Consider the following 12797-nt stretch of genomic DNA (forward strand, 5'->3'; position numbering starts at 1 on the left):
TCCACACAGTCAAATGCCTTTGCATAATCAATGAAACACAGATAGACATTCTTCTGGTATTCCCTGCTTTCAGCCAAGATCCATCTAACATCTGAAGGTATTTTACTAAACTATATCAGGGGACTCAGTCATTTGAAAATGTGGATCCAAATGATGATTCCTTTAAGCTCATAGACAAATTTAGGGAGAAGTGAGAAGGTACTACAAAACAAATGGAGAAAAGGTCCATACAGACAATTCTGACTAGAAATAACATATTCACTCCAAGGAGTACTCTAAATGAATCAGAAAATTCTACAAGTAGAAGTATGACCTCAACTGGCAAAATGTCTCTTGTCCATCTGACTGTCCTTCATGATTATGATTTTTGAGGTTTCATATCAATATTAAAGCATATGTGAAAGCTTATATTTCATATATTCAATCCCCAAAGACAAATAAAAGTCATATTCATTAAGGTACGACTAATAAAAGGGGAGAGGGAAGGAAATGCTTAACATATGTCAGAAACAACTTGGGTTACAGACACCAGAATGGAACCCCCTTATGTGGACTACCTGTACGTAGTTAGCAAATATATCCACTCATTTAAAAAAAAAAAGGTGTGCTGATGGTCTAAAAGGGAGAAGGTTGTGCTCTGAGGGAGAAAGATGGACACTCTCCTCCTGTGCGATTCAGACCCTTTGAAAACCTACTCGAGGGTCAAAGATGAGTTGATCCTGACTCTACAACAATGAGAGTTTTTGGTAAATGGTTAAGAAATATCAAGAAAATAGAAAAGAACTTACTGAGATTTTTAAAGTTTAGATTATGGTTCATATTTACCCTGCTTTAACTTTTTTCCCCCAAGTTTTACTAATAACTTTTTTAAAATAAAACACAAAAACATCTATTTTGGAAAAAAATACAAAAGCCACACATTTCTTTGTGTAAAAAGGCATGTATTATATGGTAATTTGAATATTCATGACACATTTTTACAGCCTGATGTAGGATACATTTGAGCTCAATAATGTCTGTGTAATTTTTAAAAATTTCTTTTATCATTAATTTCAGTGAAAATTTACAGACACTTCGGATTTCCATTCATTCATTGTTGCACTCTTTTAATTTCTTTTAAGACATTTCAAATACAAAAATATAAAACAAAGGTCCCTCTCAAAGGTCCCTTAATTTCTAGTACCTCTCTTTGAAGATAACCACACCTATATCTTTCTAGGAAAAAAGTTAATTAAAGTAACATGATTTAAATTAAAATAAATCATACTGTATATACCGTGTTTTTCTCTACTTACATGATCTTTGAAATCTTACTCTAACAGAAATAAATACAAAATACTGTGTCCATTTATGTTTGCTTTCTATTGTGCCAAAATCTGATCATTCAACCAGTATATACTGATGATATGCAATATATGCCTATATGATTAATACATTGCTATGCATTTAATTTTTTTTCAGTATTTGGAATCTCTTTTCAAGTATCTCTGTAGTAATGGTTGAGTAATGTTATGTTGTTGTTGTTATGTTCCATTGAGTTGCCTGCAACTCATACTGACTGTATATCCAAGAGCTCTGAAGCTTGCCCTGTCCTGAACCAGGCTCACTGACTCTGACACACCCACCTCCATGACCTAGTCACTGTATCAATCCATCTCATCCGGGCTTTTCTTTTCCTTCCCTGTCACTCCACCCTTCTGAGCATGATGTCCTTCTCCAAGGACCAGTCTCTCCTGACTACATGCCCAAAATATGTGAGATGGAGCTTCAAAATCATAGCCTCCAAGGAGAAACTTGGTTTCACCCTCTCCAAGACAGACCTGTTTGTTTTCTTGGCAGTCCATGGTATATTCAAGACTCTTCTCCAGCACCACAGCTCAAAGGCATCGATTTTTCTTCTGTTATTCTTAGTCAATATGCAGCTCTCTGATGCATAGCAAGTAATTGTGAAGACCATTGACTGGATTAGGCACACCCTAGCCTCTAGACTGACATCATTGCTTCTCAGTACTCTGGAAAGGTTGCTGACAGCAGATTTACCTAATGCAATTTGTCTTTTGATTTCCTGACTGACAGTGTCAAGAGATTGTGGAGTCGAGCAAGCTGTAACTTTTAACAATCTCAATCTCATCTCATCAAGGTGCTGCCAATTGGCCCAGTGGTGAGAAACTTTGTCTTGATGTTGAGCTTCAATCCTTATTGAACACTACAGTCCTTGACCTTCTACAGCAAGCACTTCAGGTCTGCCTCACTTCTAGCAACAAGGTTATGTCATCTGCATAATGTAGATATTGAAATTTTTATATCACTAAATTGTCCTTATATTACTTATAGAGTAAGATTTCTGAGATAACATAAGTAGAGAAACGTTTACTGCAAAAGATCAAAGACGACAACATTCAATATGGATGACATCTTACCATCAAGAAGACAAAAATCCTCACCACTAGGCTGATAAGCAGTATCATGACAGATGGAGAAAAAATATTTTCTCTAGCTGGTATCAACAATCAACACTTTTGGTATCAGCAGTCAAGAAATCGAAAAATGTTGCAATGGGAAAATTTGTTGTTAGAGACCATGGAAAAGTACTGAGAAGCAATGATGTTGGTTTAAAGACCAAGATGCAACTGATTCAGAGCATAATCTTTTTGATTACTTACTATGCATCTGAGAGCTGGACAATGAATAAGGATGATAAGAAGAATTGATGCCTTTGAGTTGTGGTGTTGTAGAAGAGTATAGAATATTCCATGAATATTCAGAGAAAGTGCAATCAGAGTGCTCTTTGGAGGCAAGGAAAGCAAACCTTCATTTCACATATTTTGGGCATAATGAGAGGCTATTCCTTGGAGAGGGACATCATGTATGGAAACATGGAAGGACAGCGAAAGAGGGGAAGATTCTCAATGAGATGGGCTGACAGTTATGGCGGCAATATGATGATGAGGATGGAACAGGATTTGTTGTTCACAGGGTCGCTATGAGTCATATTAGACTCAACAGCACCTAATAACAACAAACCGTCTTTGTATAGCAATAGATAGTTTCATTGACTATCTATGGTTTGTTGTTGTCTTTTTATATGTTTAATAAATGTCTGAAATCATCGTTAGAATTTTTCTTAAATTTTAAAAAAATTATTATTTATACCATCTTCACTTTTATACAGTTATTCATATGCATTGTTTCATTCACGCACATTTAGTTTTATATAATCATTTCTGTACATTGTCATGTTTTATTCTGATTTATTTACAGAGTTTGAATACTTTGTTTTTCAAAAAAGACCCTTCCCATTTCCTTCACCCCACCCACCCATGGAATTGTGTAACCCTATGATTAACTCCCTACCCCCCACCCATCCTCACCCCTCTACTTCCACCCTCCAGAAGAGCCAGTTCTCAAAGGGAAAACAAAGGCTCCCTTGTTTCCCATTCAGGTACTTTGTGGGGATCGCTGCTGTTTGGCTGGACCATGTGGGACCACTTAAGTTCAAGCCAAAGAGAGAGGGACAGATGGAGCTCAAGTGTTATAATTTTTGCTAGTTTCTTAGAGGAGACAGTATTTTTTTTTAAATTTTTATTGTCCTTTCCAAGCATGATGTCTCTGTCCAAGGATTAGCCTTTTCTAGCAAAATGCCCAAAATAAGGTGAAGCTTTATCCTCCTTACCTCCAAGGAGCACTTTGGCTGCACCCTCTCCAAGACATATCTTTCATCTTCTGCAGCAAGAGCTTTAAGTCCTCCTCACTTTCAGTAAGCAAGGTTGTGTCATCTGCATAATGTAGGTTATTGAGGAGTCTTCCTCTGATCCTATATTCTTCTTTATAAAAAAATATGCTCATCATACTTATTGAATAGGTATGAAGAGAGGATACAACCCTGAAGTACACCTTTCTTGGTTTTAAAATATGTAGAGGTTTTTGCTTGAGAGGTGTGAAACAAGATATTTTCTGTTGATTCTAAAGAAAGACAGGCATATCTTCTTTTCTTCTTTGTTTCTGCCTTTCTCTTTCATGTGAACTAGATTTTTCTGTTATTTGTGCATCGTGCACACTTTCCTCGTTCCCCCTACCCCCAGTTCTCCTGGTAAGACTACTAATTGTCACACATGGTTCCTAATTATCCACAACTTTTAGAATGTCCTTCCTTTCCCGCCTTCCAGTGCAGAGCAGGAAAAGAATGGATAGATAATGAACTACCCATTTTCCTATCATCAGCTTTTTCTTTTTCTCATTGTTTGTAGAATTTTGGTGTAAATAAGGCCTCTGTTACACATGTAAAGAAAAAATATCTGCTCTTTTGCAAAGTGGTATTTTTGCATTTCTGTAATTAAAATTTTAATCTTTTCCTTTATGTCTCTTGGGGGGGGTTCCCTACTCAGAAAAGACTATCCAAGTCCAAGGACAAGTTAATTTTTCAGTGATTTGTTTCTCAGGCTTTGATGGTTTTATTTTTAAGTCTTTAAATATTTAATATACCTGAAATTCATTTTAATGAAATAAATAAGATGCCACTTTATTCTCAAGTAGCTAGTCAGTTGTTGAGTGAATCTATCTTGGTATAAAATCTTATCTTTACTAAAAAAAAATATTTTGGACTTTCCTTACTGTCTCACTGCATTAAGTTTTTCTTCTCTTCCAAGGTACTTGAAGAGTGTCCCCTAATTACTGCTTTTCAGAGTCTTCAAGGTTATTATAAAATATTTCTTTTTCTAGAGCAGGGGTCTTCTTAGTCACACTCTTACCATTTTTAAACTAGAGAATTCTCTGCTGTGGGGCAGCTATCCTGGGCATTCCAGGACGAGTAGCAACACCTCTGATCTCTCCTTGCACGATGCCAAAACCACCTCCCCACTTCCTGCTGTTATGACAAACAGAAATGTCTTCAGACACCCCAGCTCCTCCCTGGGGGGAAAAATCACCTGGCTGAGAACTGTGGTGATGTGTTTTTTTTCACTCCCACGTTCCCCCTGGTATTTTAATTGGGATGAAAATATATTCATAGCCCAAGTTAGGCATCTTTATTGTAGAATTATATCCATCTTATATACTCTTCCTACTCAAGAACCTGGGATGATGCTCTTGACGGCCTAGTAGTAAGAAGCTGTGCTGCAAACCCACGGGCCCATGGAGCAAATCCACCAGTTGCTCCACAGGAGAGAGAGTCTCCTCCCATGCAATTTATTGCCTCTGAAAACCCTCTGGAAGGTCAGGTATGAGTCAGTTCCAATTGCAGTTCACATAACAACAAGGCGAGAACCATGTATATTTACTTACCTAAATCTTTGCTTATGTTCTTCAATAGTTTTAAGATTTTATTCTTAGATGTGCATATGTGTTGATGTCTTAAGAGTTTTGTACATTTATTATAATGTTCATTATTACTTTTTTACCTTCTTGATTTCTTTATAAATAAGATATTTCTTATATTGTCTTTTATACCTCATTAGTGATAAGTGAGCTATTGGTATTCTATGTTCTACAGCCAGCTACACTGAACTCTATTATATCTAAAATTGATCTTACACTCAAAATTTAGGAAACTGTACACATTTTCCTAAACACATAATTTCATTACTGCAGATAGTTGTTTTTGTTTCCTCTTTTCTAATGTTCATGCAAGGATGGTGAGGCTGGTTATGATCTCATACTTTGGATATGTTGTTATTAGGGGCCATTGAGTTGAGTATGATTCATAGTGACTCTATGAACAACCAATCTGAACACAGTCCTATCCCGTGCCATCCTCATAATCTCTGACCCACTCAAGCCAATTACTGCAGTCACCACATCAACCCACCTGAGTAAGGGTCTCCTCTCTTTCGCTACTCCTCGACCTTCCCAAGCATGATGTGCCTCTCCAAGGAATAACTTCTCCTAGCAGCTTGCCCAGCGTCTTTGAAATGAAGTGTCATCATCTTTGCCTCCAAGGAGCACTCTGGCTGTACCTTTTACAAGACATTTTCTGTCTGTGTGTTGTTGTTGTTATGTACTGTTGAGTCACTTGCAACTCACAGTGACCCTGTGTACAACTGCTCTGAAGCCTGCCCTGTCCTGAGCCAGTCTCACAGACACTGACAAATCTACCTCCAATGCCCTAGTCACTGTATCAATCCATCTCATGCGGGGTCTTCATCTCCTGCACCATCCCTCTACCCTTCCAAGCAGAATGCCCTTCTCCAAGGACCAGTCTCTCCTGGCCATGTGCCCAAAGGTGAGACCGAGCTTCAAAATCCTAGACTCCAAAGCTAAATTTGGTTTTATCCTCTCCAATACAGATTTGTTTGTTTTCTTGGCAGTTCATCATATGTTCCAGACTCTTCTCAGCACCACAAATCAAAGGCATCAATTTTTCTTCTGTTATCCTTACTCATTACCCAGCTTTCTTATGCATACCAAGTAACTACCAAGACCATGGCCTGGATCAGGTGCACCTTAGTCTCTAGGCTGACATCGTTGCTTCTCAGTACTCTGGAGAGGTCCCTGACAGGACTTTCCCAATGTAAATTGTCTTTTAATTTCCTGGCTACTGGTGCCAAGAGTTTTGATTGTGGAGATGAGCAAGCTGTAATTGTTAACAACCTCAATCTCTTTTACATCCATCATGGTGCTGCCAATTGGGCCCATGGTGAGAATCTTTGTCTTCTTGATGCTAAGCTTCAATCCATATTGAAGACTACAGTCCTTGACTTCCAGCAGCAAACACTTCAGGTCTGCCTCAGTTTCAGCAAGGAAGGTTGTGTCATCTACACAAAGTAGGTTCTGGATGAGTCTTCCTCCAATCCTGATGCCACAATCCTCCTCATAAAGCCCAGCTTCCTGCATGATCTGTTCCACATATAGATGGAAAGGTATGGAGACAGGATGCATCCCTAACGCACTCCTTTCCTGATTTTGAACCATGCAGTGTTTCCTTGCTCTGTTCTGGTCCAAGTATAGGTTTCGCATAAGCACATTCAAGTGTTCTGGGATTCACACTCTCCTCAAGATTAGCCACAATTTGTTGTGATCCACATAGTCAAATGCCTTTGCATAGTCAAGGAGACGGCTATCTGTCTGGTACTCTTTGCTTTCTGTTGAGATTCATCTGACATTGGAAATAATGTTTTTAGTGCCATGACCTCTTCTAAATCCAGCTTGTATTTCTAGTAGTTCTCTGTCAATATAATGTTGTTTAGTCATTTTTGGATAATCTCCAGCAGGATTTTGCTGTGTGTGACATTAGTGATAGTCCTTGGTAATTTCCATATTGCATCAGGTCACCTTTTTTAAAAAAATGGAAATAAATATGGGGCTCTTACAGTCAACTGGTCAGGTAGTTGTCCTCCAGATTTCCTGGCACAACCTGGTAAGCATTTTCAGTGAAGCATCTGTTTGCTAAAATATGCTACTTGGTATTCCATCAATTCTTGGGGCTTTATTTTTTGCCAAGTCCTTCAGAGCAGCCTGAACTTCCTTCTTCATCACCACTGCCTCTTGAAATTCTTTAAATTCTTCTGTGTCAGCTCTTTTTGGTTCAGTGACTCTGTGTATTCCTTCCCTATTCTTTTAATACTTCCTGGATCATTCAATATTATGCCCATAGCATCTTTAAGTATCACAACTTGCAGCTTGAATTTCTTCTTTAGTTCCTCCAGCTTAAGAAATGTCAAGCAAGTATGGCCCTTTTGATTTTCTGACTCTAACTCCTTGCACATTTCATTATAATACTTTGTCTTCCTGAGCTGCCCTTTGAAATTTTCTATTCAGCTCCTTAACGTCTTGATTTTTTTCCCTTCGCTTTGGTTTCTCAGTGCTCTAGAGCAATATTCAGAGTCTCTTCTGACATACATTTTTATCTTCTTCCTCCATCTTTCTAATGACCTTTTACATGCTTCATGGATGATATTCTTGATATCCCATAGCTCACCAGGTCTTGGTTCATTAGTGTTCAAGGCCTCAAATATGTTCCTGAGTTGGTTTTCAAATTTAGGGGGGGATAGACTCAAGATGAAATTTTTATTCCTGTGGATATGATTTAACCTTCTTTAGCTTTCTTTTTAACTTGCATAAGAGTAGTTGATGGTCTGTTCCACAATTAGCACCTGCGCTAGTTTTCACCACTGATATTGAACTTTTCCAATGATTCCTTCCACAGATGTAATTGATCTGAGTCCTGTGTATATCATCAGGTGATATCTATTTGTGTAGCCTGCATTTGTTTCTTATAACAGGTATTTACAATGAGTAAATAATTTATTGTGCAGAGTTCTATCATTTTGTCCCTAGCCTCATTTCTGTCATCAAGTCCATGTTTTCTGACTACTGGCCCTTCTTCGTGGTCCTCAACTTTTGCATTCCAGTTGTCCATTATTATGATGTATCTTTGTTGCATGTTCGATTGCTTTCTTACTGCAAACATTGATAAAAATAATCTATTTCCTCCTCTTTGGCTCAGTAGTTAGTGCATAGACTTGAATGCTGGTAGTATTAACAGGTCTTCCTTGTATACATATGGATATTACCCTGTCACTCACAATACTGTGTTTCAGGATCGGTCTAGAAATTGTCTTTTTAACTATGAACGTGACCCTATTTTCTTTCGCGTTTCCATCTTCAGCATAGTAGACCATATGATCGTGAGATTCAAAATGTCCCATGCCAATCCACCTAATTTTACCAATACTTAATATGTAAATATTTATGCATTCCATTTCTTTCATATGATGCCCAGTTTTCCTCAATTTATGCTTCTCACATTCCATGTTCCAAACATTAGTTTCTGCTTACAACTGTTCTTCCTCTTTTGTGTTTCCAAATTTGAGGGCTCAGACAGTTGTCTTGTCTAAGTGTGCTCTACTGTACATAGAGTTTTTGAAGGCCTGTTATATTTTGGAAGGGGATGGTCAATCCTTCCTCCTAGTCTATCTTAATTTTGATGCTTAGTTTTAGAACAATATCAGTCAGACACATATTTTACCAAAAGGAGCAGATGAAAGACATTTCCCTTACAGAAATAACCAATACATTCAGCGTGCTCCCCTCCCCGGCACGTGTGTCTTATCCCTTCCCTTTCCCTGCTACATCAGCACCCCTTGCACTGCCGTCTACCCTGTCCGGCACCTCCTGTTTCCCAGCCACCCCTTGATATGATGTTTGGTAGGAGGGGCTAATCCTTGGAAAAGGACATCATGCTGGGAAAGGCACCAGGTCAGAGAAAGAAAGGAATATCCCCATGGATTAACATAGTAACTCTAACTATGTCATGAGGATAGTGCAGATCTGCTGTTCATAGAATTCTATGCATCATAGTTGTCTCGATGGCACCTAACAACAATATTCATGTACTTCTGGAGTTCTGTCTCACTGCCTTGATTAATGCTTACATAAAAATTTCAATGATGATGGTAAGTGTAGATATCTAGGAATCATGGACTTCTGAAAGAGCAAATAAATCTGTTTTAGAGGGAGCCAACCAGGGTGCCCCTTAGAAGCAGGGATGGTGAAACATCATTTTATATACTCTGGGTATGCTGTCAGGAAAAATGTATCATGCTGGATCATCACAAGGTCAGCCAAAAAGAGCTGATATATTAACAATGGGTTCAAGGATACCAGAGATTATGAGGAAGATGCAGGAAAGGACAAGATTCAGGTCTATTGTTCACAAGGTTGCTCTATGTTGTAGTCAGTTTGATGGCTTCTAACAATAACATACTGTGAATTCTATTACAATGGTTAAAATAAGCGTTTGCTCGTTCTGAAAAAAAAATAGCAATATGAAAAGTCACAGGCTTCATCTACAACTACCCTTGGAACAACTCTATGTAGGCTTATTTGGCCACTACTGCTGGGATAAACTGGCCCCAGGACTATCTGTCTTGAAATAAGTGCAACCAGGAAGCTCCATGGAGGCAAGAATGCTGAAGCTTCATCTCACATACATTGGGCATGTTGTCAGGAGGGGCCAGTCCTTGGGAAAAGACAGGATACTAGGAAAGGTCAACAAAAGAGAGGATGAACTTCAACAAGATGGACTGACAGCATGTGACAATGAGCTCTAGTGTATCAGAGATGGTGAGGATGGTGCAGGACACGGCAAGGTTCAGATTTGTTGTTCTTCGAGTTGCTGTGAGTCACTGTTGACGTGCTGTCGATATGCAGAATAGAAGGAACCTTCCTGGTTTCCACAGGATTCAGAGCAAGCTGTTTGTACCACTCTGCCAGACATCTACAGCGTTCACACATTCACCTACTTCGCTTCTCATCAGATTACACTCAGACCACACCCCCCTTCCCTGAATTGTAAAAAGATTTCACATACAGTAACAAGTGGACTATTAGACAGAGAGAGCCATGGTCCTCACGATTGCCTTTGCATTTATCATCTGTCTCCCCAACAGCTGTAAGCTCCTAGAGGACAGCAATACCGTCTGCATGCAACAGCCTCTGGAAGAGCAGGGGCTCATTAAATAGCTTGCAGGGGAAGAGATGAATGAACCACTTGCAGTAAAGACAGTGTGCGGGACTTTCTACCTGGGTTGCTTCTTTTATGTCAAATATTCTATAATTTTATATTGGTTTGCATACAAAGTTCGTACACATTTCATTTCATTCATGTGTCTCGCACATTCTTTCATTCACATTGTGCTTCATACGATCATGCATATACCTTGTGTTTTATAAAATTAAACACCATTGATCTGTATCTACCTGGGTTGCTCCGTAAGCGGCTCTCAGTCAGCTCCGTGATGGCTCCTGATGTCATGGTCTTTTTCAGTCGAACAACTCCTGATGTGGTGGCGCTTCCTGGTTTGGTGAGCATGTCCTCACTACTAGCTCTCTTGAGCTAAGAAAGAGGTGGGAGAGAAAGAGAGGATGAAGAGAAATTATTCACTAAGAGTATGTAGTGACAGGAGAGATGGTCAGGAACAGGCAGTGGTTTGTCCTGTTGCTATGAATTAGAATCTACAGGACAGTGCTTAACAACAACAACCATAGCAACCTGAACTCAGCAATCAGGATAAAGTAATGGTACTGCGGGTCAACTCTTACTTAGATTGATCTTGTTAGTGTCAGGAGTGTTGTGACCCATTGGGATTTTAATGGCTGATTTTCAGGAAGAACACCAGGTATTCCATCTGAGGCTTCCTGGATGGAGTCAACAGTCTGATCTTTCAGTCAGCAGCTGAATGTGTCGGTCATTTACACCACCCAGGGACCCCAAGAATAGCACTATAGTGTAGAATAAAAACCACCAAAACGCTCAAAATTAGATGAGTCTGTTTCTATAATTTACAGCTCAGAGCAGGGTCTTCCTTCTGATTCAAAGAATAGAGTTATGGGAAAATATTACCCATTATGTTACCCTTTAAATAATGAATAAAACTATTTGCTTTCCTAGTTGGGGGTGGAGGGTGGGGGAACAAGAATAGAAATATATAATAAAATAATTATGATTCACAAAAAAGACAAGCCATGGCAATTCACAAAAATTTAAGGATAACAAAAGAATAGATGAAAATTTTATCTGGTGGGAGAAAACGGAAGCAAAACAAATATAATCTCAATGTCCACCATGAGGTCTTGCTCTCTGGATGTTGTCTTGTATATTAGGAAGTATTCTTTGCAAATAGGTTTTATAAGAAACACAAACGCAGGCTCTACACATGGATTTCACCTGATGGTATGCATAAGAATCATATCGATTACATCTGTGGAAAGAATCACTGGAGAAACTCAATATCAGCTGTGAAACTAGGCCAGGTACTGATTATGGAACAGACCATCAAGTACTCATATGCAAGTTCAAGCTGAAGCTAAGGAAAATTACATCAAGTTCACAGGAACCAAAATTTGACCTTCAGCCTATCCCACCTGAATTTCAAAACCATCTCAGGGACAGGTTTGAGGCCTTGGACATTAATAAGCGAAGACTTGATGAGCTGTGGGAAGATTATCAAGAATATCATCCAGGAAGAATGCAAAAGGTCATTACAAAGACAGAGGAGGAAGAAAAGATCAAGATGGATGTCAGAAGAAACTTTAAATATTGCACTGAAGCACCAAGAAGCCAAAGCAAAGGGAAGAAATCAAGATATTAAGGAATTGAAATGAAATGTGCAAGGAGCTAGAATCAGAAAATCCAAAGGGCCTAACTCGCTCAGCATTTCTTAAGCTCAAGGAACTGAAGAACAAATTCAAACCTCATTTTACAATATTTAAGGATGCTTTGGGCAGAATATTAACTGATCCAAGAAGCAGTGAAAGAAGATGGAAAGAGCATACAGAGTTATAGTAGCAAAAGGAATTGGTGAACACAGAAGAATTTCATGAAACAATGTATGAGCCAGGGCCTGTGGTGATGAATGAAGAAGTTCAAGCTGCTCTGAAAGAATTGGCAAAAAACAAGGCCTCGGGAATTGATGGCATACTGACTGACATATTTCAACAAACAGACGCTGCCCTGGATGTGCTCACCAAGTTGTGCCAAGAAATTTAGAGGACAACCACCTAGCCTCCTGATTGGAAGAGATCTATATTTGTTCCCATTTCAAAGAAAGGTGATCCAACAGAGTGTGGAAATTATTGAACAATATCATTTACATCACATGCAAGCAAGATTCTGCTAAAGATTATCCAAAAATGACTGGAACAGCATATCAGCAGAGAACTTCCTAAAGTGCAGGCAGTGTTTAGAAGAGGCTGTGGCACTAGGGATATTCTATGAATTCTATTCTATGAATTCTATTCTGTGAATTCTATTCTATGAATTCTATTCTATGAATTCTATTCTATTCTATTCTATGAATTCT

At 38.8% G+C, this 12797-nt stretch overlaps 1 protein-coding gene across 2 annotated transcripts in view; it reads right to left on the reverse strand.

Annotated features, from left to right (window-relative positions):
* SPECC1 (sperm antigen with calponin homology and coiled-coil domains 1) overlaps positions 1-12797 on the reverse strand; it is a 291889-nt gene that overhangs the window by 247743 nt on the left and 31349 nt on the right. For both annotated transcript variants that reach the window (XM_006901390.1, XM_006901389.1), the window contains exon 2: positions 10696-10831. In XM_006901390.1, coding sequence (XP_006901452.1) covers positions 10696-10831 — 136 coding nt within the window. The remainder of the gene's footprint in view (positions 1-10695; positions 10832-12797) is intronic.

Source organism: Elephantulus edwardii, unplaced genomic scaffold (genome assembly GCF_000299155.1).
Source record: "Elephantulus edwardii isolate Elephantulus edwardi_28Jun2011 unplaced genomic scaffold, EleEdw1.0 scaffold00324, whole genome shotgun sequence".
In the NCBI taxonomy this organism is placed as follows: domain Eukaryota; kingdom Metazoa; phylum Chordata; class Mammalia; order Macroscelidea; family Macroscelididae; genus Elephantulus; species Elephantulus edwardii.